General features: G+C 37.2%; 1 protein-coding gene across 5 annotated transcripts in view; it reads right to left on the bottom strand.

The window, feature by feature from the left end:
* Positions 1-22,293, bottom strand: part of EML4 (EMAP like 4) — a 146,792-nt gene that overhangs the window by 45,124 nt on the left and 79,375 nt on the right. For 2 of the 5 annotated variants that reach the window (XM_058800737.1, XM_058800736.1), the window contains 5 exons: positions 12,578-12,707; positions 7,457-7,630; positions 5,227-5,355; positions 2,070-2,095; positions 1,585-1,617 (listed from right to left, as the gene is read on the bottom strand). In XM_058800737.1, the coding sequence (XP_058656720.1) occupies positions 1,585-1,617; positions 2,070-2,095; positions 5,227-5,355; positions 7,457-7,630; positions 12,578-12,707 (492 nt within the window). The remainder of the gene's footprint in view (positions 1-1,584; positions 1,618-2,069; positions 2,096-5,226; positions 5,356-7,456; positions 7,631-12,577; positions 12,708-22,293) is intronic. The other 3 variants (XM_058800738.1, XM_058800739.1, XM_058800740.1) reach the window with 3 other exon arrangements.

Raw genomic sequence — 22,293 nt, 5'->3', positions numbered from 1 at the left:
ACAAAAAAAAACAACAAAAAAACCCAAAACAACTTTGAATCCTCTAACTGTATCTGCAACTGTATCTGCATCCATGATAGAGACAGAACTATGTTTTGCCACTCCAGGTATTTAAAATGGAGCAAATGCATTTTCTATGACAAGACTTTCCTTCCACCTCCCATAAATGTGGGGCCCTGCTATTTGCATCGTGTTTTTCTTTGATTCCAGTAAGGCTCAGGACAGACTATGGCAGGACACACTTGGAAGGGGCCCATGCATCACATCCTCTGCTCAGTGACACAGAAGATAGGGAGCACATTGAGGCCACTGAAGTTACAGCTACTAGAATGAGAGAACTTTAGGATGGTCCATTTTGGGCAGAACAAGCAGAGTTGTAGAAGCATGTTGTAAGAAAATACTTAGTACTGAAGGTATTTTAGCTATATATAACTTCTTTTTGTGAAAAGCCCTTTTTTTGCTAGGAAAGGCATTTTTAATATAATAATTTTAGTCAAAAACTTGCAAAGCTAAATTGCAGCTGGTCTGGCCACCACTGATTAGCTTTCCTTGTACAGTAGCCAGTGCTGCACATATGTACTGTTCTACAGCTGGTGTTAAGCACCATGGCATAATGAAACATTTCTTCTTTGTTCTTGATAGTTATTCATTCTCTTTCATGCATCCTGTCTCTGAAGATGCTTTTGGTAAGAATCAGTTCTGAATATTTTTAAACCTGTAATTTCTCTGTGAACTAGAACAAGGTAAAGCAATTGCATCCAAGTTGCTTTTTGCTTTTATTCCAGCAATTTGTATATTAACTTTCAAAAAATCAGAGGGCTTTTTTTTCTTTTTTGAAGGAGACCAAAAGCAATCAAAATGTGACTAATGTAAACTTGCTGACAGCACAGAATCTGAAGACTACAGATTTTTTAATTAGCAGCAAAAACGCACAAGACAAAACCCCTGTACACAGATCTGTTGTGTGCATGCACTCAGTTACATGCTTTAGTTTTGAAACTGCATGCTTCAGTACAGTTTGCAGGACATTCAAAGCAGAGCAGTTTTGCAACACCAGAAGTGGACTTCTTTTGTTGTCACATCCCACAATGTTCCTTTTCCTGACTGAACAAGCCAGCAGCAGCAGGTAGCCACAGAATGCAAGATTCATTGGTGCAAAGACATACACTTCAGAAGAGACCCATTTTTCATTTCAGGAGACTATTAAAACTTTCAGTCTCTGTTCTTGTCTAATCAGCATTTATATGTTGTAATTTTGGCAAGACAGAAAGCTGAGATAAAACAAATCTTTTAGTTGGCAGTTCTTAATACTCTGATATCTTAGGCAACAATGCAAGACTTCTATTTGAACACATATTCCTCTCCAATGAAATTATGTGTGTCATAATTTATTTTAACTATTCCCAAATAGTCCCCATACAGATTGTAATGTGCATATGCATATAAATTTCTATGAGAAGAGAGTTGAAATATTAAGAGAATGATTAAGAGACTGATGCTCTTTGATGGTGAAAAGCCAAATAAAAGATTTGTGAGAGTGCTAAATTAGAAGAAAGCGACCAAAGGGCATAGCTTAATTCTTACCTTGGCTGTTTTTTTCACGAGTTGACATTTTTGCTAGTTATGGGACAGAAATAAAATATCTTAAAACTATTTCTAAAGTCTCACTCACATCTGCTTGGATGAAGACTGGCACATAGGTCAAGTTTTAGATTTTTATTTTTATAATCTCTCTCTATGCACATATACATAGAGAAAATAATTTTTAGAAAATGGTGTGTTTCACAAAAATAAATCAAATCCTCCCACCACCCACCTACCAAAAACATCTGTAGCTACTAAAGATCCAATCTGATGAGGTATTTCTCCATAATTTTAAAGATTCATATATGTGTCTGGAGTAACTTTTTTGCCAAATGAATTCTTGGAGTTGATTAATGCCATTTTACCTCTAAACCCCTGCTTCAAAAGCATATGTCCCAATGCATTCATTTACAGGAAATACTATTCAGTCAAAAGCAAATATTTTCAGCTTCATCCAGTATTTAAAAATAAATGTTTTTATTTACCTTGGCTGACAACAACATCTTTGTGCCTGTGGAAAAATTCAAAATATTATCATTAATAATATGCAAAATGCTTATCAAGGCAATACCATCCATTTTTACCCATTACTGCATTTGGCAATCTCATCAAATTCTGTGTACACTGTAACTGTAGCATATGATGCTCACCAGCTAATCTTGATCACTGTAGTGCATTTTTATTCATAGATTATTCTATGCAGCTCATTGTACCTTTCAAGTAATTTAGTCTTTGGCCCTGTGGGAAGGGCTTCTAAGAATTACTCTGAAAATTACAAAATTAAAAAAGCTTTTAAAAATAAATTATAGAAGGCATGTTCCTTTTGCACAGAAAATTCAATTTTGAGAATGAGAACTTGTAATAACCAAATGTTTTAAGCTGCCAAATATCCTCAGACCTGCATGCAAAGCATTTAACACCTGTCAAAATAAGCTGTCAGCACACAACAGCACAATTTTTTCTAGGAATTAACTCTGTTGGACACATGGATTAAACGTAAGCAAGTTGCACAAGTTGCAGTTTCACTTAAACCAGATCTCTGCAGCATTACTGGATGTACAACATTAAGTCTTCAACAGAGCGTAGTTGATACATCTCTCCTTACCAGCACCAGAAATGAGTTACTCATAAAAAATTCAGTAATTTTTTATATTGTGAAGAGAGAAGAAATACTAATTTCCAGCATCAGAGCTACTTTTTAACAGAATAACACTCCTTGATAGGAGAAGGCGCAGCATAAAACACCCTCTTGAATTCATTTGAAATTCAGCAGAGAGGTATGAGTGGCATCCAGTATTTTTAGCTGGATGGAGGTCAAATTTTTGTAACAGCGACAAAGGGTCAAGCACATGCATGAGGAAAGTAATCTCTGGCTGTTGGTGGAATCACCCTTTGCCACACTGCCAAGTGAAAAATTTAAAGTGGATTTCCAGTCTTGCCTGAAAACTACTGAATGATGGCTGCATGGGAACCCTCTTCCTTCTTAGGGCCTTATCAGACTGATTTACAGCCCTGTGCTGCCTTACAGACCTTGCTGCATAAACAAAGTTCACATCCTGGGCTGACAGTGCAAAGCACATGTAAAACATTTCTGTCCTGGGGCCACATGAGGGGCTGAGCTCTGTTCCCTTGCACAAGACCTCCGCAGCTTCAAGCAGATGAGGCCAACGTTTATAATTGGGAACAATAAATTAAATACAACAATACATCTTTGCTCAATACCAACTAGTTCTTATGGAGATGTGGCACACAATGTGAATAAAAAATTATTATTAACGTATGCCTTTGTATGCAAACAGTGCCTCTGTTACAAATCTCAGCTTAAGAACAAGGGACACAACAATACAACACCCACACTTCAAGCATCACTTCAAGGTGATGGTCTACAATTCATGTTTGAGGTTTTGTTTTTGCCAAATATAGTTAAGATACAACAGCCTCAAGTTATGAACAGACAGCTTTCTCTTTCAATAATTAAAACTAATCTTTTCTTCTCCATGCTTTTGTTTGATAACTGACTTTTATTCTCCATTAGAGACTGTAGAAAGGCAACATTTGAGATCTCTCAGAAATAAGCAGAATCACAGAAAAATGAAATAAAATACCTCTATTTTGACCATGTCTGGACCAATATATAAAGTATCAACAAAAGTAAAATTTATTTTTTACTTTTAGCAAATTTGAAATATGTATTATTATGAAATATGCAAAAGGTAATTTTAGCAGCATAGCAAAAAGCCCAGCAAAAAAAACAAGGCAGAGGGTTTTGTCATTCCAAAATATTATCCAGCAGTGCCATGCTATAATCTAAATTGCCAAAGGGCTTTTAAATTCCAGCAGTGAAAACCAATTATAAAAGGAAAGGAAATACTTGCAAAATATGTAACACATAATCCCCTCACACACAGCACTCCACTGCTCTGCAAAACTCTTCAGGCTAAGCATAAAGCTTTTAATAAATGTGCCGCCATCCACACCCAAGATTACTTTGTTTTGTTCTTCCCATTCCCAGGGAAGAAGGAATGCACTTGCACCACTCTTGACTAGGTATTTGACAGTCTTAGATCCAAGTTAAGGAGAGCACTACAGACATAACCATAAAAACCTGGCAATAAAGCACTTCAGACCTCTGAAAGGTCTGAAGTGCTTTATTTCAGAATGGGACGGGTTTTCAGGTAGTTCTGCCTTGGACCAGCTAAGGGCTATTAGCATGAAGATTAATGAGCAGATCTAGGAATCTGCAGACAACACCCAGGTGGTAGAATCTGCCAGCACACTGGGGGGATATTGCCAAACATGAGAAGAATCAGTCAAAAAATCAACACAATGATTTCAGCAAAATTTCAACAAAGTCAAGAAGAGAAATTGTGTGAATACAAAGTGGGAAACCCAAATGGCAGAGAGTACTGAGGACAAGAGTGGGTCACAACAGGAGGCAACAGTGTGGGGCTACAGTAAAAAGCAAAATGTCACCCCTGTGCTGACAGGAGTAGAAGTAACTACTCTGTGCTATTCATCCCCAGAGGCACGGACTGGAGACCCCAAACCAAGAAAACCTGCTGCTGAGGAAGGTGTGAGAGGAATAGCTGGCTACAGCACATCACCTGCTGAAGGTGACACTGAAAAAAGATCCCTGCCTGTCATCAGAATGTGCAACCAGGAACCTGCTAAACAGTGAAATTGAGAAACCTATTGAAATCATAAAAGTACATTCCTACAACGACAGTCTACTGTGGAAACATATCCTATGTGAAATCCAGAAACTGACTCCAAGGAAATGCACTTGCATTTTCAAATCAGCTTTAATTAGGAAAAGAAGAAAAAGCCAGCTGGAAGTTTCACATCACTGGCATTAAGCCATAAAATGCCATAATTCTGCTAATCCAAATAGGCAATATTAAAACATATTTACACAAGAATTACTTTATAATAATCTTAAAATTCCATGAGCACCCAGAGCAACAAACTGTTATGTAAGTACTCATAGTAAAAACTTGTAGGCATGTTATGTAAGTACTCATAGTAAAAACAAAGATGCAAAAGGTCCTATAATATACACCAGTAAGTTCACTAGAATTGTGTGATTTCATAATATTTTGACTCTCAAGTTCTCTTGCTTTTATGTACCAAACCAATACATACTTGTCTGCATTCTTTGCCACTTTTGATATTAACTTAGATGTTGATGCTACTCTCATCAGCTTGTTACGACTGTCATCTGAACTCTCCCAAGCACCGTGAGCTTTTTCAACAGTCAAGGATTTCTTTATGCTAGAAGAAAAAAAACAAGTTTTACAATTACAAGACAATAGTGTAACAATAACTGGAACTCATATGCAAATGGACAGATCAAGCAGCAGGAGACAAAAGCAGAGCTAGATCTTCCTTCAAGCTGCAGCATGAAACAGGGAAAAAAGATTAGTCAAAAAGTTCTAACTGGATGAATGAACATAATTGAGCAAGACAATTGCCACATGTTTTATCTATTCTTTTCCATTTCCAAATGCTCTTACATAAAGACTTGAACAAAATAATTCTATACTTCATTATTACATCACTAACAAATTACAGTAGTGGAAAAAATGAGGCTAAGTATATAAGCCTTAAAGAATAAACTATATTTAAAAATCAATTAAGCAGATAACGATGTATTTTTTCCCTGATTAACTGTTCACCAGCTTAAGCACATTGATTTTGAGGCAGAACAGTTCTATCAGATTAGAGTTTCATATAGAAGTTTTGCAGTTAGCACATACTAAATCACATTAATGGCTTTAATCTTTTTGAAACAAATGTCTACAAACCTCTTGCATGAGTAAGACAAGCTAGGTTTGGCCTGAGACTACAGACAATTAAATCCATGAATGCGGAGGTAATTTTTCAGCAATCTCATTGCAGCCAATTTACACTAATGGGAACTTGCAAATTTTGCAGTCACTAGTTCAATAACTTCACATGTGACTTAATCAGAGAATACATGCTCAAAAAGTTACCTAGCCCAGCTGATTGAGAGTTTGCGCATGTCTTGCTGATAGTATCACACTTCATCCTGTCAGAAATGCTTTTTGCAGGAGTTAAGTCCTGAAATGCAACCCTAGAAATGACAAGCTCCTTCTACAGCACCTCAAGAGGCTCAAAGGTCCTGTGACAAACAAGTTAATCAAATCAAGTTAAACCCTTAGGAGACTGAAAAAGGCATTTATTTTTCCCCACACTGCAAAAGATTAGTAAGCAAGACTTCAGACATCTTTACAGGGAGATACCAGGCAAGAGAACAGGCTGCAAGTTCAGCTTCAGACAACTCACAGGTTTGTGCAAGACATGGAGACAGAGCCTTTATGGAGTGTTATAACATGCACCAGTCAAGTGGAAGTTTAAATATTTATAAGAGCTGTGAATTCAAGCGATGCAAGACAACAATCTTGTGAACCAAACGGGTAAATTTCATAGTAATAAATTTAATTTACATTTTGTTTCAGTCTCTAAGTGCCAGAGAGTAAAAAAAAAAAATAAATGCACACCTTCCAAAACAGTAAGGTGACAATGAATAAAAAAACCAAACCAAAACAAAAATAAACTATGCCAGGTGATCTGCATAGCTTTAAAACTCAGAAGCTATGATCCAAAACTTAAAAGCCATTTCTTGACTTCAAAATGCAATCTAGTACCTCTAAAATGTACCTTTTTTTTTCCTTGTGCCTAATTCCCACAAAAATTAGTGGGAACTTAAGAGGCAATCCTAAATAAAATTCAGCATTTACTCAAATCAAGTAGTTCTGTAATCTGGGTATAAAACCAGAACTTCAGTCATGTAAAGAATGAAAGTAAAGCCATCCTGCAACCTACCAGGAGTTAAAAAGGGAAGGGCCATGCATTAAAAAAATACACCAACAAAAAGAGAACTGCAGTCACTTTATGGAGTAATTTGAGAGTAAAAATTTCTGAACCAAGGGTTGCAATGATACTAGTATTTAAAAAATACTGCTATGAGACATAAGAATGGCCGTGTGGAAAATATACTCCATAATTCAGCTATGTCAGACAAAATATATGAAGTGTATTTGAGAAGAATCAAGTCAGAGTGATCATTATATACTTTACAATCATGGCTGATTAGAGGTAATCTACTGTTAAAATTAGGATTTTAATCTGAGAATAAAAAAACTTTGTAATCTCAAAAATAGATTCAAAAAAACCCATGCATTTTTACGTATTTGTTCTGCTGCATATTGAATGCATCTTCTCTAGCAGAAAAAAGTATCAAACCTCAGCTTGATCATGAGATTAGAACTATTTCACATGACTTGTTGTCAAATATGAACTCAGTATCATTACAGTAATTTCTAGTTCTGTACTGTGGTACTGTGAAAACCTTTTAGCTGGAGCAGAACTCTTGCTTTCTGGAGTTTGCCTGTGTGTTTGGAGAGTCTGTGAGGAGGGCTGGGGAGAAGGTGATGCTTGAGTTTGTGCACTTTGATCATTAGAATGAGAGTCCTCTTTTTTTTCTTTTTGTCCTGGAGGTTTTTCCTTCTTTTTTTCTGTACCGCTGTAAAAGAAAGTGTAACATAGAGAGGGAAAAAAGAGAACAAGCAAATAAATTAGCAAGGTGGGAGAAAATGTCCTCTGTGAAAAGATGGGAGAGGCATTTAACAACTTCCTATAAACAACCACCAAAAGAACACCTTGATTATTTACTCTATCTTTTCATGTTAGCATTTTGCTGAAATAAGGTTTATCCACTAGTTCCAACAATAAAAAACAGGGAGACATGGAAGATAATTTACGTATTTCTGCTGTACTATGTTAGCTATGATTTTAAAATTAATACAACTTTGATTTGAGTGTGTCCTTCATTCACAGGTTCCCCTACAGCATTTAAAGCTGACACAAACTGATGCTCCACAAATCTGCTGTCCCTCAGGACAAAACCATCCTCTGCTTCAGAGCTCGCTGACCACACCGTTGTGCTGCCAGCCAAGGTTCAGTGCAAGTCAAGGCAGGACTGCGACTTGTGCTGTCTCTCATCAGTGTAAGCCCACCATGAAACTGTATTTGTGGGCATCCATGCTGCTATCTTTGAGCTACCACCAAAGCCCTGGAATGCTGCTGCTGGTCCCTGGGCTCTCCTTGGCTGCACCAGAGTTCAAAGGAAACCATCCCTGAAAACTCCTGGCTGATTTGATCTGTAGTTCACCAATATCAGATTGTCTTGCCACTTCTTTAATGCCTTCAGCCACAACAGCCAAGAACACATCTTTATTTACATAGTGCTGTATTTATTAGTTTAATACTTGAAACAGATTTAAATACATATCATTAGCAAACTTAAATCTATTAAGACCCAAACCAAATGTTTGCTGCGTAAACAGAAAGATTAATTAAAAGGCTCTTCTCTGAAGTCACATAATTTGTAATATACTGTATTGCACAAACAATATCGAGACCTGGAAGAGAAGAGTACTCTCAAGTGCATGGCCTATTTCTTTTTTAAGGTAAATAAAATTATATCTTCCAAGATAGATTTTTCAATGAATAAATAAAGCAAGATACAAACAACAGCTAAAAAGGTAATAGAAAGACTTTTATCTTGCGGTCAAAGTAACCTGCAAAGTAAAAAAGAAAGAGTATCTTTCTGAATATGAGAATCCAATTTTTTTTTCCGTCACAACAATTTCCCCCCCATCTTGAATTCTTGCATTACCATAATTATTTGTATTTCTCTTTACCCTTTCCCAAAACAAAGAAAACAGTAAAGCATCATTCAAAATCAAAAAAATATAGGCACCCAATTGTAACATATCTTTCTTAGGAACTTTTTTTTTTGTTTGCTTCTTTTGTTACTTCAGTTAAATTGTATCATCTACCATTGAGACAAAGCCCCCAAGGCTTACAGGAGTTCAACTTTTCCAACTGCTTTCAGAGAAGAGATGCATTGAAAAACAGGTCAAAACATGAATATGAAACCCAGACAAATCTGTAAGGATCACTCAGGATTTCTACTGTAAAACATACTATCTAGTTCAAAATGTCAATATAATCCATCACAGTGACATTTTCTTTCAAAAAAAAAAAAAACCAGATGAAAATAAAACAAAGAGCTTTCACATTCCTTGAGGGCGTACATGTGATCACAGAGAACAAAGCCTGGAGAACTGTGGCGTTTTGATCAATAATTTATAGCCAAAGGTCCTTAATTAACTGGTAGCATAGAAATTTATTATTATTTTTTAATCAGAATACTTAGCTTGTATTGCTGGATGCAAAGCACACAACATTTAATCTTTCTGCATTCTGTTGCTAGAAATGCAGTATAGTGAATAAATTCTCGGAATCTCTTTTCACTGAAGCAAACAGAAGTCCTCTCTATTCCTACTATGACAGGTACACACCACTTTTTGTAATGTCCTATTGAACAGTGACACCTTAGCAACTCTGCAATTCACCTCTGCACTCCCCCAGCAGGCTCAGGTGAATGCCACCTGCTGACAGCAGCATATAATCTAATTTGTCAGCTCAGTCTCATATTTTCCGTGTTCCTATCCAAACTCATCGGATCTGTCTCCTAGAAAACACAGATTTTGCATGGGAATATCGTCACTGAGCTTGTCACTGCATTATCCATTTCTTTGCCATGAGGTTCACTCCTTAACTTTTTTGTTGGGCCATGAGAATCACTGGACCACTCTAGTTTCACTCTAGACTGTAGCACAAGGTACATCTGGATTCCAACTAAGTGCTTTCATCTACCACCAGGCTGCAAGAAGGCTTCTTTTGTGACTGGCATTTTCATTTGGAAGGAAATAATGCAGAAATGTGGCAGTCTGAGTACTGAATATCTTTGCTCTGAATTTATTTGGTTTGCTCACTTCTGCTAAAATCTTCAGCTTAATTGTATTATGACTGGCTAGTACAGAGTGGCTCTCCCACTAATACCTCTTCTAGTAGGTCTTGTGTAACTGCTGAAATCAAATCAAAACCAGTGTCCTTTCCTGTGGGTTTCTAAAGACTAGTTGTTCTGGGAAGCAGTCATTTAATGCATCCAAAAATTCTTTCCAAAACCAAATTTGATGAGGCATTTCTTCATTCTACAAGTGAGTAGTTGACAGCTATTACTATCTGTCCTGATTTTCAGCTTCTCTAATTTCGCTTAGTACAGTGTTTCACCCTCTGGACCACAACACACTGGCATCTGCTGTGGATGGTGGTCACTCTGAAACATCAAGACTATTGTTATCAGATGCTGTTTAGTCTTAAGGAAAATGATCAAACAGGTCTCTGACAGTCCTTGGTTGATTTTTGCTTCCAGTCCAAACTACAGAGTTGAAATTTTCTCAACACATCCATGACTTCATCTCTGTTAATGGGTCATCATGTACCTGCTGTTCAGGGAACATTCCTGGGCTCTGATTTTTGCGATTGCGGGTATTTTAGCATGCCATTGCTGAAATGAGACATCCTGCTGCTGTGGAGCTACTGAGGCAGGTGATTATATCCATGGTCTCAATGTTCAGGTTCATAGGACAAGATTAAACAGTCTAGGAAATGAAACTGCTCGTTCATAGAAGAAATTCACACACTGAACTTCAACACCAGTTACAGTTTGGACACAAGTAGGCCTTTGGGTATTTAGGCTAGATGTAAGGCTGCATACACTTAGAACATGAAAAGTCCTAGGCAGGCTATGGGGTCTGTATAGAACCTAAAGATTAATTCTCTATCAACAGATGACCTTGTCCACCTGCTGCACCAGTTCAAGCTTCAGCCTGAAGAAAGGCCTGGATAAAGTGGGGTGAAACATTCCAGTCTCCTTTGGCCTCCCTCCTTTTCAACACAACAAATGTTAGAAATAAACGTGGTTACTCTGCCTTTGCAAGCAGATGGGACTACTACTGACATTTACTTGCCTTTCCTTTCCCCTTTTTTGAGCTGGTAATTTTACAAAAGGGCAAATTTGTTTCTTGCAAACAGCAAACAAACAAGTAAAAAAGACATGACAAAGGAACTCCTGTAAACAGAAACTTCCTAAGCCTTTCTAAAACATGTCTTGATGAAGGGAGTTGTGTGTCTTCAGCTGCACTGGAACCACCAACACCTCTGCAAATGAAGGTTTTCTCTTTTGGCCTACCCGGGTCTCCTTTTAAAGACCTTAACTCAGATGAAAGGGATGCCGGCCACTCCACTCTGCTCCTCCTATGTAGTCAAGGGTTGAGCAGCCAATGAATCAAGCAGGTGATTCAGCACAAATGCGAGCTGAACACCACGGGAACTGGACTGGCTCTCATCAAAGTGCCAAGAGCCACAGGGCTAAGATTAATGGAAAAGTGCTAACTAAGAAATACCTTCCTGCAGGAATGTCTCTTGTCCCTGTGCCTGTTGCACCAGCAGATAGAGACATACACTGATCCTTGTCTGATTTATTGTTGAAAAGTAAATGTAAGAATTTGATATAAATAAAGTTATGCAATGCTACACAGTGGAGAAGAGCAAAGAGCGGGGCACTCCCCTCGCTTTCCAAATTCCTAAGGGCACTAGAGCTTCTTCTGGTTTGTTCTCATACAGTTTATATTTGCTTGCAGCATTTTTATTCTCTGAAGTATATCATTTCCCTGTCTTGCTGCACAGCACAATATTTACATCCACACTAGAAGATAAACCAGCTACTGGAGCTACCAGAGTACTCTACAGAGGCCAAGAATTTGTTCACATAACTTACCACAGTTACACATTAGAGCATTCTCTGCCCTGTGGCTATATCTGGCAGCTTGTTCTTCACAACAAACAAGAATAGGTACAAAACCTACTGCTGAAAAAGCCATGCAATCACTGTCTAACAGACTCACAGAAAAAAGCAGCTAAGCAAACATTTCATTTACTGTGTGAAGCTGAAAGTATTACATGGAGGAAAACCACTACTATTTAGTTCCTAGCTCATTTAACTTAAATTGCTCAAGCAATGTAATTTCTTCACATTTGACATCTGATACAGATATTCTTCATAAGGACTAAGTAGCTGTATTTTGGGTTAGATTTTCTACCCAAAAATGTAAACCCTTATCTTACACAATTTACTATTGTCTCATAGTTATTTCGCTATTGCCTACTATTTACACTCCAGACAATGAAGTCAGTTTTGCCCTTTAATTTCCTTGAGGGAAGGAAGAACAGGGGACAAAAAAACAACAAAAAAGCACATATGAATACCAGAAGGAAAAATTTTCCATTTGTACTGGAAATACATTTTCCTATTCCCTTAGTGAGAATTCATTTTGGACACTGCACACCACAGAAATACTCTCCACTTCTGAATTCTTTTTAGAACTCTTCTGTACACAGCCCAACAACATGTTAAACCTCCAAAGTTTATTTGTGCCTTACTGGACTTCAGGCAGCTCTGCTGAGTGTTGTGCAGATACAAAAATCAAACTCTTGACCTGTTTGGTTTTGGGGTTTTTTTAATATATAAAAATCTGAATTTTAATAACAATTTGGATACCTTTTAGCAGCAGATGAAAGTGTTTCTTTTCTGGCAACAGAAACAGATGAACTGTGGCTTGTTTTCCTGTTTCCTGTACTCCCGTTTGTTATACATGACATCGAGATAGCTTCTCGGAGGCTTGGCTGACCTAGAAAAAAGCAATATTAAAGAATGTAAGGTTTTTATAGCTACATCCAAAGGTCCACATGATCAACACAAAGCTCTCAGTTGTGGACCTGGTATCCCACAGCAGCAGCCTGAGCATTGAGGACAAACATCCGGTGACATATATCCCCAAAACCTTAACCTAAGCAGCTGGAACCGGGAAACCTGGGACACTAAGGCAGGCAAGAATATGCTGTGATAGAGGTCAGTTCCTCTACTGCTATGATGTCATGAAAGAATTATTAAGTTACTTAAGGACTGTGATTCTAAAGATTTGCAGTTTCATTTCAGCTGCCCCTTCCATCTTAAAATACCTTTCAGTATATGCCCTATGGTATAGCTATTAAGTTTCTGATACTGCTCACTCTGCAGAACATCTGCCACATCCAGTGAGCATTACAGACTCTCTCCAGGGACAAATCAAGAGTGTATATGAGAAGAACGCTGTTGTCTGTCAGATGCCCACTTCACTCATTGCAGAAGTTTAAAACTATGCAGTGAATGTGGGAGGGGATTGCAAGGAAGACAAGGGGGATCAAAGGCTCTTCTATTTTCAGAGCTGAACACTAGCCTGGCAATTAGCTCCCAGACCTGACTCTTCCACAGAATGCCAGTGAAATACAAGGCATTTTACTTAAACCTGATGTTTCATCCTTTCCCACTGTCTCTCTCTTTTTCTGAACCTGTTTTACTTCCAAGGTATTACTTGGAGCAGAATTTTGCTCTTTCTCCTTTAAAGTGCTACACTTGTACTTTTCCCTTCTGAAGGGAGAAAGATTCCCAGGGTAATTTCACATTAAGCATCCAAAAATCAGTGGTCACTTTTGAGCCCCTCTGTGCCACATGCCCATTTCACAGACAGCAAATTTCTATTGCATCTCATAAGGTTGTCACTCTGACTTCAGCAACAAACACGGAGGACACAACTGACAGAAAAATAACAGGTCTGTGTTCATGGCAGGCTCACAATAGTGCGAGACAGATAAGGCATGAGGCCACACATTGAAGGTAAAAGCAAGGAGTAAAACAGCAGCTGGGGAGAATGGACAGCTCTGTGCACAGAGGACAAACTCACACAGATGCCTCATTTGAACACTACCAGCCATGTGTCACAGCACAGCTCTTTGAAGCAAGTTGAGAGGCAAACTGATTCTTATTTTAAGCTACCACATTATATACAAGAGATACCCATCAAGGGAATATTAGATTTCAGAACTATTTGGATGAATGCAGAAATGGGCTGGCCTACACAAACCAAACAGCGCTTCAAATGCACCAAGCAGCATGTGATCACATCTGAAATTCAGATCAGGAAAGCCAAAAGGAGCATGTGGAATATCTCAGGCAGAAATGAGAATAAAAGAAGGCTGAAGAAAGTAAAGACACACTTAAAATCCAAAAACAGATCAAAGATCATTGTTCTTCCTAAATTCTGTATAAGTCAATTTGGTATGATTCTTTCCAAGTGTTACTTTTTACAGACTGTTTTATTTGCAAGATAAACATTTGGAATACAAAATTTGTTTTAGAATTTGTTTTAATATACTGCATAAAGCCTCTGAAGCTCAAGAGATTTTTTTACCCGATGCAATTCAGACTCAAGAACAAAAGCGCATGAGCTTAGAAAGCACATTCACTGTAGAAGCCTATAAATTAGCTTCTTTTATTTTCAGTGACAAAGTAAGTCATCTTCTTTGTGGAGATGCATAATATAAAGGCCTGTGATTCACACTTGAACTTTATATGACCTTAACATCTCTGTCTGCCCACTGTAATAGATTAATGTCTCTCCAACCAGCTCTAGCATGGCTTTCCAGAAACGTGAATCAGGAGAATCAGCAGTAATTCCCAGCATGGTGGGTAAGGCACTCAGTGGGATGTGTAAAGCACAACAGAGCTACAGAGAGCATACAGGAACTTGCTAAGATGGGGAACACACTCTCAGAGAGCAAAGAGCATGCTATTTTTTTTTTAACTGGCTACATCTAGAATAATTCCCCCTACTAGGTATGGAAAGCATTAGCTCCTGCTTATGTCCAGGGACAAAACTGATTACAAATAAAACACTACATCAGTATGCACTCATGACAGGAATATGCCCTGCTCCATGCAATGATGAACACAATAACAATAAAAAAAGGGATCCAGACTGCAGCTTTGGGATTGTTTTCCAGTAAGGTGGGTATTGATGGTACATCAGCAAAGTACTTCTAAATGTCAACACGTGACATGCAAAATCACATCTGAGATTAAGATTTTTGAATTGAAGTAAAAACCATTTTTGCAAAATGACTAACAATTAAACATAACCCAGATTAAAAAATGCAATGACAATTTTTTTTCAAGTGTCAAAAATATATCAGGCTTTCTTATACTCCAGAACAAAAATCTTGGTCAGTGTGCCCCACTCAATGTGCAATAAAATGTAAAAAAGCAAAAAAAGCAGCAAAAATCCCCCCCAACAAACAAAAATCCCCAAACCCCATTTTCAACACCCCTAAGAAACAAGACCCCTTCCAAATTCTCTATGTACTGCATGTTAATTAGATCATCAAAAACTTTAGAGTGCCTACTTTTAAAGGGAAGAAAAAAATTCAATTAATCATCAGCATTTATAAGTAAAGAAAATGCATTTATATTTTAAGTCATGAAAAGGAAAAGTGAATTTTAAGTCCCGTGCACATCCCAGGCAGTGAAACCTGGCTACTGACAGAGACACACAAGGGGGATCTTCCCAGATAGGTCAGAAGTCCAAGGAAGCTGACCCACCAGTCCAAACCACACATCTCCTTTAATGACTTTTAACCAGGGCATCTCTGCAGTCAAAAGATGTCAAAAATTAACGACACTTTAACTTTTTCCACGGCAGAGATAATCCTTCATAGAACCAAGTGCTTTTGCTTCAGAGACCTGGAAATAATGAAGTGGCCCAGGAGAACAGAAATTCCAGATCAATACACAAACAACTGAGCTCTCCCAGCACGGGGCTGCACACCTCTGCCAATATCATGTCATTCACCACCTGCTAGCATAGGCAGTCTGAAATATTTCAGACTGAATAGCACTTAGCTTTATCTGCTAGTTTGGAACAAAAGCCAGATGTAAACTGAAAGCAGAATGAAAGGCAGTGTATGGTGACCAGGATTAAAGACAAATTGTCAGAGATCAAAGCGGTAAAAATGTCTTTTATGGGACAGATTCATCTCTGTTCTGATAATTTTCATAGAATAGTATCTGTAGAGTTCAAAAGAAACATTTTATTAACATCTGTCAAGTATACAAATGTGTGAATGAAAGATAAGTAAGATTAGAAAAAACAGACTACAATAAACCAAAAATCTATTTCCAATTCTTTATCAGCCTTGATTAGCTAACTGGGGAAAAAATGAAGCCAAGCTGAAAGTGGTAAGTTTGAAAATGTGTTTCCTGTGATAACATGATAGCTTTTTCTTCCAAACATACTTACAAGGCGCTGGAGCTGAGAATCAATTAGTAATTCACTTTTCTTCCCAAACCCAAAACTCAGAATATTTTACATTAAAACGTAGTTGATTCTGTTATCAAATATATTTCCTGAAACAATTTTCTCAATATCTTCGTATCTGCTAATATTCTGACAGGGAAATTGCCTTTCTTACATGGAAAAACCAAACACTTGTTTCTCTTCTCCAGGTAATTTCAATTTAAAATAAGTAGCTGCAGCTACATTTAAGTTACTTCTCTGGACACTTAATTCAAGTGGATTTAGAAGAAAAAGCTCAAGAAATGACATCTTAGCAATGTTTTGAAGGAAGATTTTTCTTTTTTTTTCTCCATTAAGGCATAGACTATCAAATCCTTCAACAATCTTAAACTATTTGACTTCCAGCAAAACGTGACAAAGATTTCTAGATTATAAATATATTACATGCCATGGGGTTTTCTACCTGGAACAACAGAAAACCAATTTAGTACTCTCACTAAACAAGAGTACAGTGTGTGTAAATCTCCAGAGAGCCCACAGAGTGAGCTGTGGAAAACCAGACAGAAATAATTATAAGTATAGCAGAACGTAAGATTTTATCTGCACTTCCTTCCTAATAGAACAACATCAAAATCAATAGAAATTATGACAAATCCTAGACTTGGTTCAAGGAGTTACAATGAATTGTATAAAAGCAGCTAATTCTAGTCATGGCTCTGCTTTCAAAGGATGTCAAGCCCCCCAGCCCATGGAAGATGCTGGCAAAGAAACAGCCTGGGAGCCCTAAAACTCTTTTCAAACAGAGTTACTGCATTCTGAAGGGGAGGGAAATATTTTCTTCAGCATTCTGTTCGCTTACATACAAAGAGTCAAATTTTGATTAAAACTTCTTAGGTTGAAAGAGTGTCCTCCTCTTCTCTCACATGAAAAGAAGTCAGAGCGAGACGTTAGGTCTCAAATAATGAACAGAACAAGTAAGAATAAATAGCGCCATTCTCTAACTATGGGTTTGCTTCATCTTGCTTAATAATCAAATTTTAAGATAGTTAAGTTTCAAGAAACTTTATTACAGTAATTACAACTAGCTAAAAAAAACCAACCCACTCTTTTTATATTTTTTAATGGAAGCCCAATTTCACAGATTTCAACAGACAGCTATTAAACATACATTATTTGTCATCTCCTGTTAAAAGGAAAAGAACTATTCAAATAGAGGCATGTTAATAAGCAACAGTTTGAGACTGCATAGCTAATGCATAAACAACTTGAGGTCCAAGAGCAGCTATCTCTCCTAGTAGGTAGATAAACTAACTTAGATGTTAAGGGTAATTAAATATTTATTTTTAGATTTTTATAGGTAGTGACTTAACCCATATATTTCCAACTTTAAATGATCCTCATAGGGATATAAAACTAATTTTTCAGGTGTTAGGGGAGGCACCTCTCTGTTCTTTGGGCAGGCATTTTAAAACACGCTACAGGAAACTGAAAGACTCGTTTGGCCAATTGCTTATTCAAATCACACAGCCCTTTTCCTTCTCCCTTCTATCTTATTTTGCTATACTTGCCCAGAGGCACCATCTACATGCTCAACCAATTGCCAAATGGGCTAATTCTAAGCTGAGGAAATAAAATTTTAACTATGGTAATTTGAAACAATTTGATAGACTCTGGAAAACAAGAGATGAAAAAGCCACTCAAGTGTTATAAATAGGGAGTTTTCATTTGGAAAAGTTAGTGACAACACTGAACTCTTCCAACATTACAATTCTTAGTTTGAGAAGCATCATGGAGAACAGTAGAGTACCACTCAAGGAAATTTGCTCAAAAGTTGCTGTTCTAAAAGAAGTACACAGATGCAGAAAACATACCCAAAACTCTAAGAAGCATATGGAAAAAGAATAAGGATACTTATCACCACAACTGAAAATATTCCTCTACAATGAACAAGATTATTAGGTTACAGAACTTTAAAAAACCCTCCGAACTTCATTCTTCACTCCTCCATCCTAACCTTGGTTTAGCTGGTTAGTCACCCTTAGTTCATTACAGCCCTCTAGATCCAAATTTTTTAAATAAAGAAAAATATATGAAGAACATCAGAAAGGTAAGTGTAACAAAAGAAAATAAAATATTCAGTAAGTCAGAGCAGAAGATAGGAAAAAATTGTAAGAAATGCAGAAAGAACAGATGGCACTAAAACCAATCCCTGGGAAATGCATTAAGACCTCAAGAGTATCATTATTTGTTATGTGAGCATGCAGCCTGCAGACTTCAATAGACTATCCCCATGAGTAAAATGACCCACATACAAGCTTGCCAGGCTAGTTTTAATATTCTGGATAAGAACATATATCCCACCACTACCATAAAGCATTTTCCTATGTATACTTTATTTTCTGTTTCTTTAACATTTACTGATTAGACAACATAAATATGTAATGAGTTATTAGAACAACTCTGCTTATTGAATAGTGTAAGGACTAAAAAATCTCAAATCTGTCCTATGCTTTCATTAATGAAGCTTGCTCAACACCTGAAAAGCCAATTTTAGTTAACATAAAACCAAATAACTTAATGTTAGTGAAATTAAGCCATTATTGAGATAAGGTGAAAATTACATCTGAAGTACTCTGCTTACATGAGTGCAATGAGATACATATACTATTTCATACAAGAGAAGGGAGCAGGAAAAGAAGGAAAACTCAATAGGCTCCTCTTAAAAAAGCCCACTGCACAAAGCAAAGCAAAAAAAAAGTAAAAATACCCCTATCAAATACCTGCATTTCCAGTACATACCTGATTTTCCAGGTCCCCAAGACCACTGCTTTAAGTAAAATAAAATGCTTCTCAGTTTGCCACTCTTCACTGTCATGGGAAACCCTCTCTGCAAACTGCCATTCACTATTCCAATTTCACTTTGTGAGCTGAATTTGCATATGAGTTATTTAATATCAATTCCTGCCCAAGCAATAGGAAATATTCCTCCAAAGCTTTAAACCTTTGTCAAGTCTCCTTATTACTTCTGAGTCCAGAAAAAGGACATGAACTCCTTGTTTCTCTACAGGCAGACATCAGATGTACTTTTTCAGACTCATATTCCAGTGAAATGATTAGTCTGAGATATTTCACTAGTGCCATAGTGTGCCACAAACTTGTCTGCACACCCAGAGCCTGAGGGATGAATTCTCCTGTTACACACATTTTGACACCCTGGAAGATTTTAATACTTTTACCAGGCACCTGCTGGGAGCCAATCTATCTTGCTGGCAGCCACAAGTACCAGACTGCTTTCTGCTTTCCTTTTCTTCAGTGTCCAGGTAATCTTTGTTTTTGGAACTTTTTGTGAATGCTAACAGCATCAATCATGCATCAACAGCAGAGGCATGTGGCAACAGAGTGCAGAGCTGCCAAATGCAAATAATTTCCCACCAAAGAAATTCTTCTTACCAAGCCATCTATTTAAAAAGAAAAGAAAGAGAGAAAGAAAATAAATTAAACCCATAAACTCACCCCCACACTATGATCCTAAGAAGCCCCAAGGCTGGTGGGGACAGGATCCCTTACCAAGCCTTTTCTCATTTCTAAGCCTCAACACTATCTTTGGACCTGGTAATTTCTCCTTTGTGTAGTTATTCTTAGCTCCATGCAGAGATGGAGAAGCACTATCACAATCTTTTTATATTGAAAAGATTTGCTCAATTTATAATAACTTTGCATTAGGAAGTTACATGCAAACACTCCTAGGCTGCTTTTCACTGTGAAATACAGAAAAGTGCTAATCCTGCTGCAATCCCTACCAGAGGAATTTTCCTTACACAGTCTCTCCACTGCATGCTTTACTAGGAGACACTAAGGTGCCTAAAAAATTTTGCCCTTTATCTTATCTTCTACAGTTCATAAATCCCTGAATGAAGAGCCTTTTATTTCTGAGACAGAGCTTTACACACAAGATCCTAGGTAGCAGCCTCCTGACTGAGAGCCCATGAGTTAGAAATAAAAATCTATGAAAAAATCACACAAATTTTTTCACTGGAGACTGGACTAAGCTCAAAATATGCATGTGACAAAAATGTAGGGGAAAAAAAGAAAAACAAAGATTTAAAGGATAATGCAAAAAACTTTATCTTCAGCTACTGTTTCAATCTGTCACTCTAAAATAAAGGAAATTAGGAACAGAATTAGATCGCCAGATGTGCCATGCGGACAAATTAGACAAAGGATGGAGAGACCACTTTTTTCACCAAGTCGAGCATCAACTTCAGAATAAGAAAAATCAACTTTTCATCATCTTCAGAATAAGAAAAATCAGTGAAAAATTATCAGGATGGATTTGTCCCTTTCAGTGTGATTCACTGTCTGCTCACAACACTTATTTTTAGCCTATGAAAAATGTATTTTCAAAGACATTGCCGAGGTGGCAACAAGTAAAAAGATGGAGAGGTTTTAAAAAACTCATTTCAGCAATAAGTAGAAGAGTCACTCTTCAAACTGGGTTAGTAATCACCTTGTATTGAAACTCCTTTGTTTGATGGAAAGACTCAGGATGGTGTTTTCTGGTACTATTATTCTTGTTGAGTTCAGTTTGTTTTAAAAATATTTACCTCACTGTGTTGCCATACTTCAGATTAAACACATCTCTCCCCATGTATTCAGAAGGACATACAGATATCTATTCTCTTTACTCACTATTTATGTCAGTATGTATTTAAGGGTTGCTGCAGAAAAAAATATTTCTGTGATTGAAAGCCTCAGCATTTATTTTGAAAGACAATTTACCTATAAAATTTTACAAGGAAGTGCAATTATTGTAATGCAGAAATCCAGATTCTTGACAGGATCACAAACACCAAAATGAGTTTTGGAGGAATACAGTTACCTTTGCAGCAATCATGACTTGACTAGTAAGAGTCTGTTACATGCATGCATAAAACTTTAAAGAAAACCTAACAGTAAGTTCTTTGACTGTTATTTTTTAATGGCAATTCAGATCATCTTCTAATCCTACTTATTCAAAGAAATTACACATTTATCTCTGTTAAAACATTTCAAGAGTTTTTTGGCCATTGAAAAAATTGAAAAATACAGACATCAAAAGTAAACCTAGGGTGTTGCAAAAAGCAATGCATGAACTTGTTTTAATCCCAAGGTTATGCTTCAAGTCTAATTTTAGTCTCTTAAAATTCCAGTTTCTGTATGTAAGCATTTTCTTCTGTGAATTCTATATACAGCTGATTTCATGATTAACAGTGAAGTTAATGTGTTGTCTGGTGATATTGTGTAATTGAACACAATGGGGACACATCCATCACCAATTAAATACAGTGACAATTAGTCATAATTCATTTAAGTCCAGTGAATTAGATCATACATGGACGTATCTGTCCCTGTTTCCATCTCTTTCTTCACAGTTCCATGCTGCTGCCATTCATTTGTAGAGATATAATATGACCAAACTGAAGACATTCCATCCTTCCTCTGCTCTGCCTCCCCCAAAGAATTAGTTCATTTCTCACCAAACAAATGGACCTAGAGAATTGAGTATGGTCCCAAGACCCGCAGAAAGGAGATAGCCCCAAGGCGCTTTGCAGAACACAGGAAGATTGCCCTGCCTGTACACAAAGTTTGCTGGGTGTTAGACAGCTCCAAGCCAAAGGTTTTTAGCCATGTTTGTGCACATCCCAGCTCCTCTGCATTTAAACAGGAAGAATAAAGCACTATGGTGCACGCAGTTTTACACTTGGACATTTTCTCTTTCTCATAATGGACAACAGACAGCAGTGATTAAGTAAAAATATCTACTGAAGCTATATTTAAAAAGAGTTGTAAAAAGAAGCTTCAATCTTGATGAGACCAGACATGTACATTGGGTAGATAAAAGCTGCATTTATAAGCAGAGATGACAGCAGTCCACCATTTAGCAGGCAAGAAAGAATGGCAGGATTCAGAGCCCAAGCCAATTAGGCATCATGACTTCCTTCCATCTGGCAGAGAGACTGCAGAAACACTTAATTAAGGAATTTGATCCTTCTGTCACATCTCAAATAATTCAAACTTTCAGCATTTTCAGCCTATTTGAAGCGGTCACCCAAACAAGCACAGGCCT

The sequence above is a fragment of the Ammospiza caudacuta genome, chromosome 3 (genome assembly GCF_027887145.1).
Source record: "Ammospiza caudacuta isolate bAmmCau1 chromosome 3, bAmmCau1.pri, whole genome shotgun sequence".
NCBI classification, from domain to species: Eukaryota; Metazoa; Chordata; class Aves; order Passeriformes; family Passerellidae; genus Ammospiza; species Ammospiza caudacuta.
Note: the sequence above shows the minus strand (reverse complement) of the source record. Positions and strands in the feature narration are given on the sequence as shown.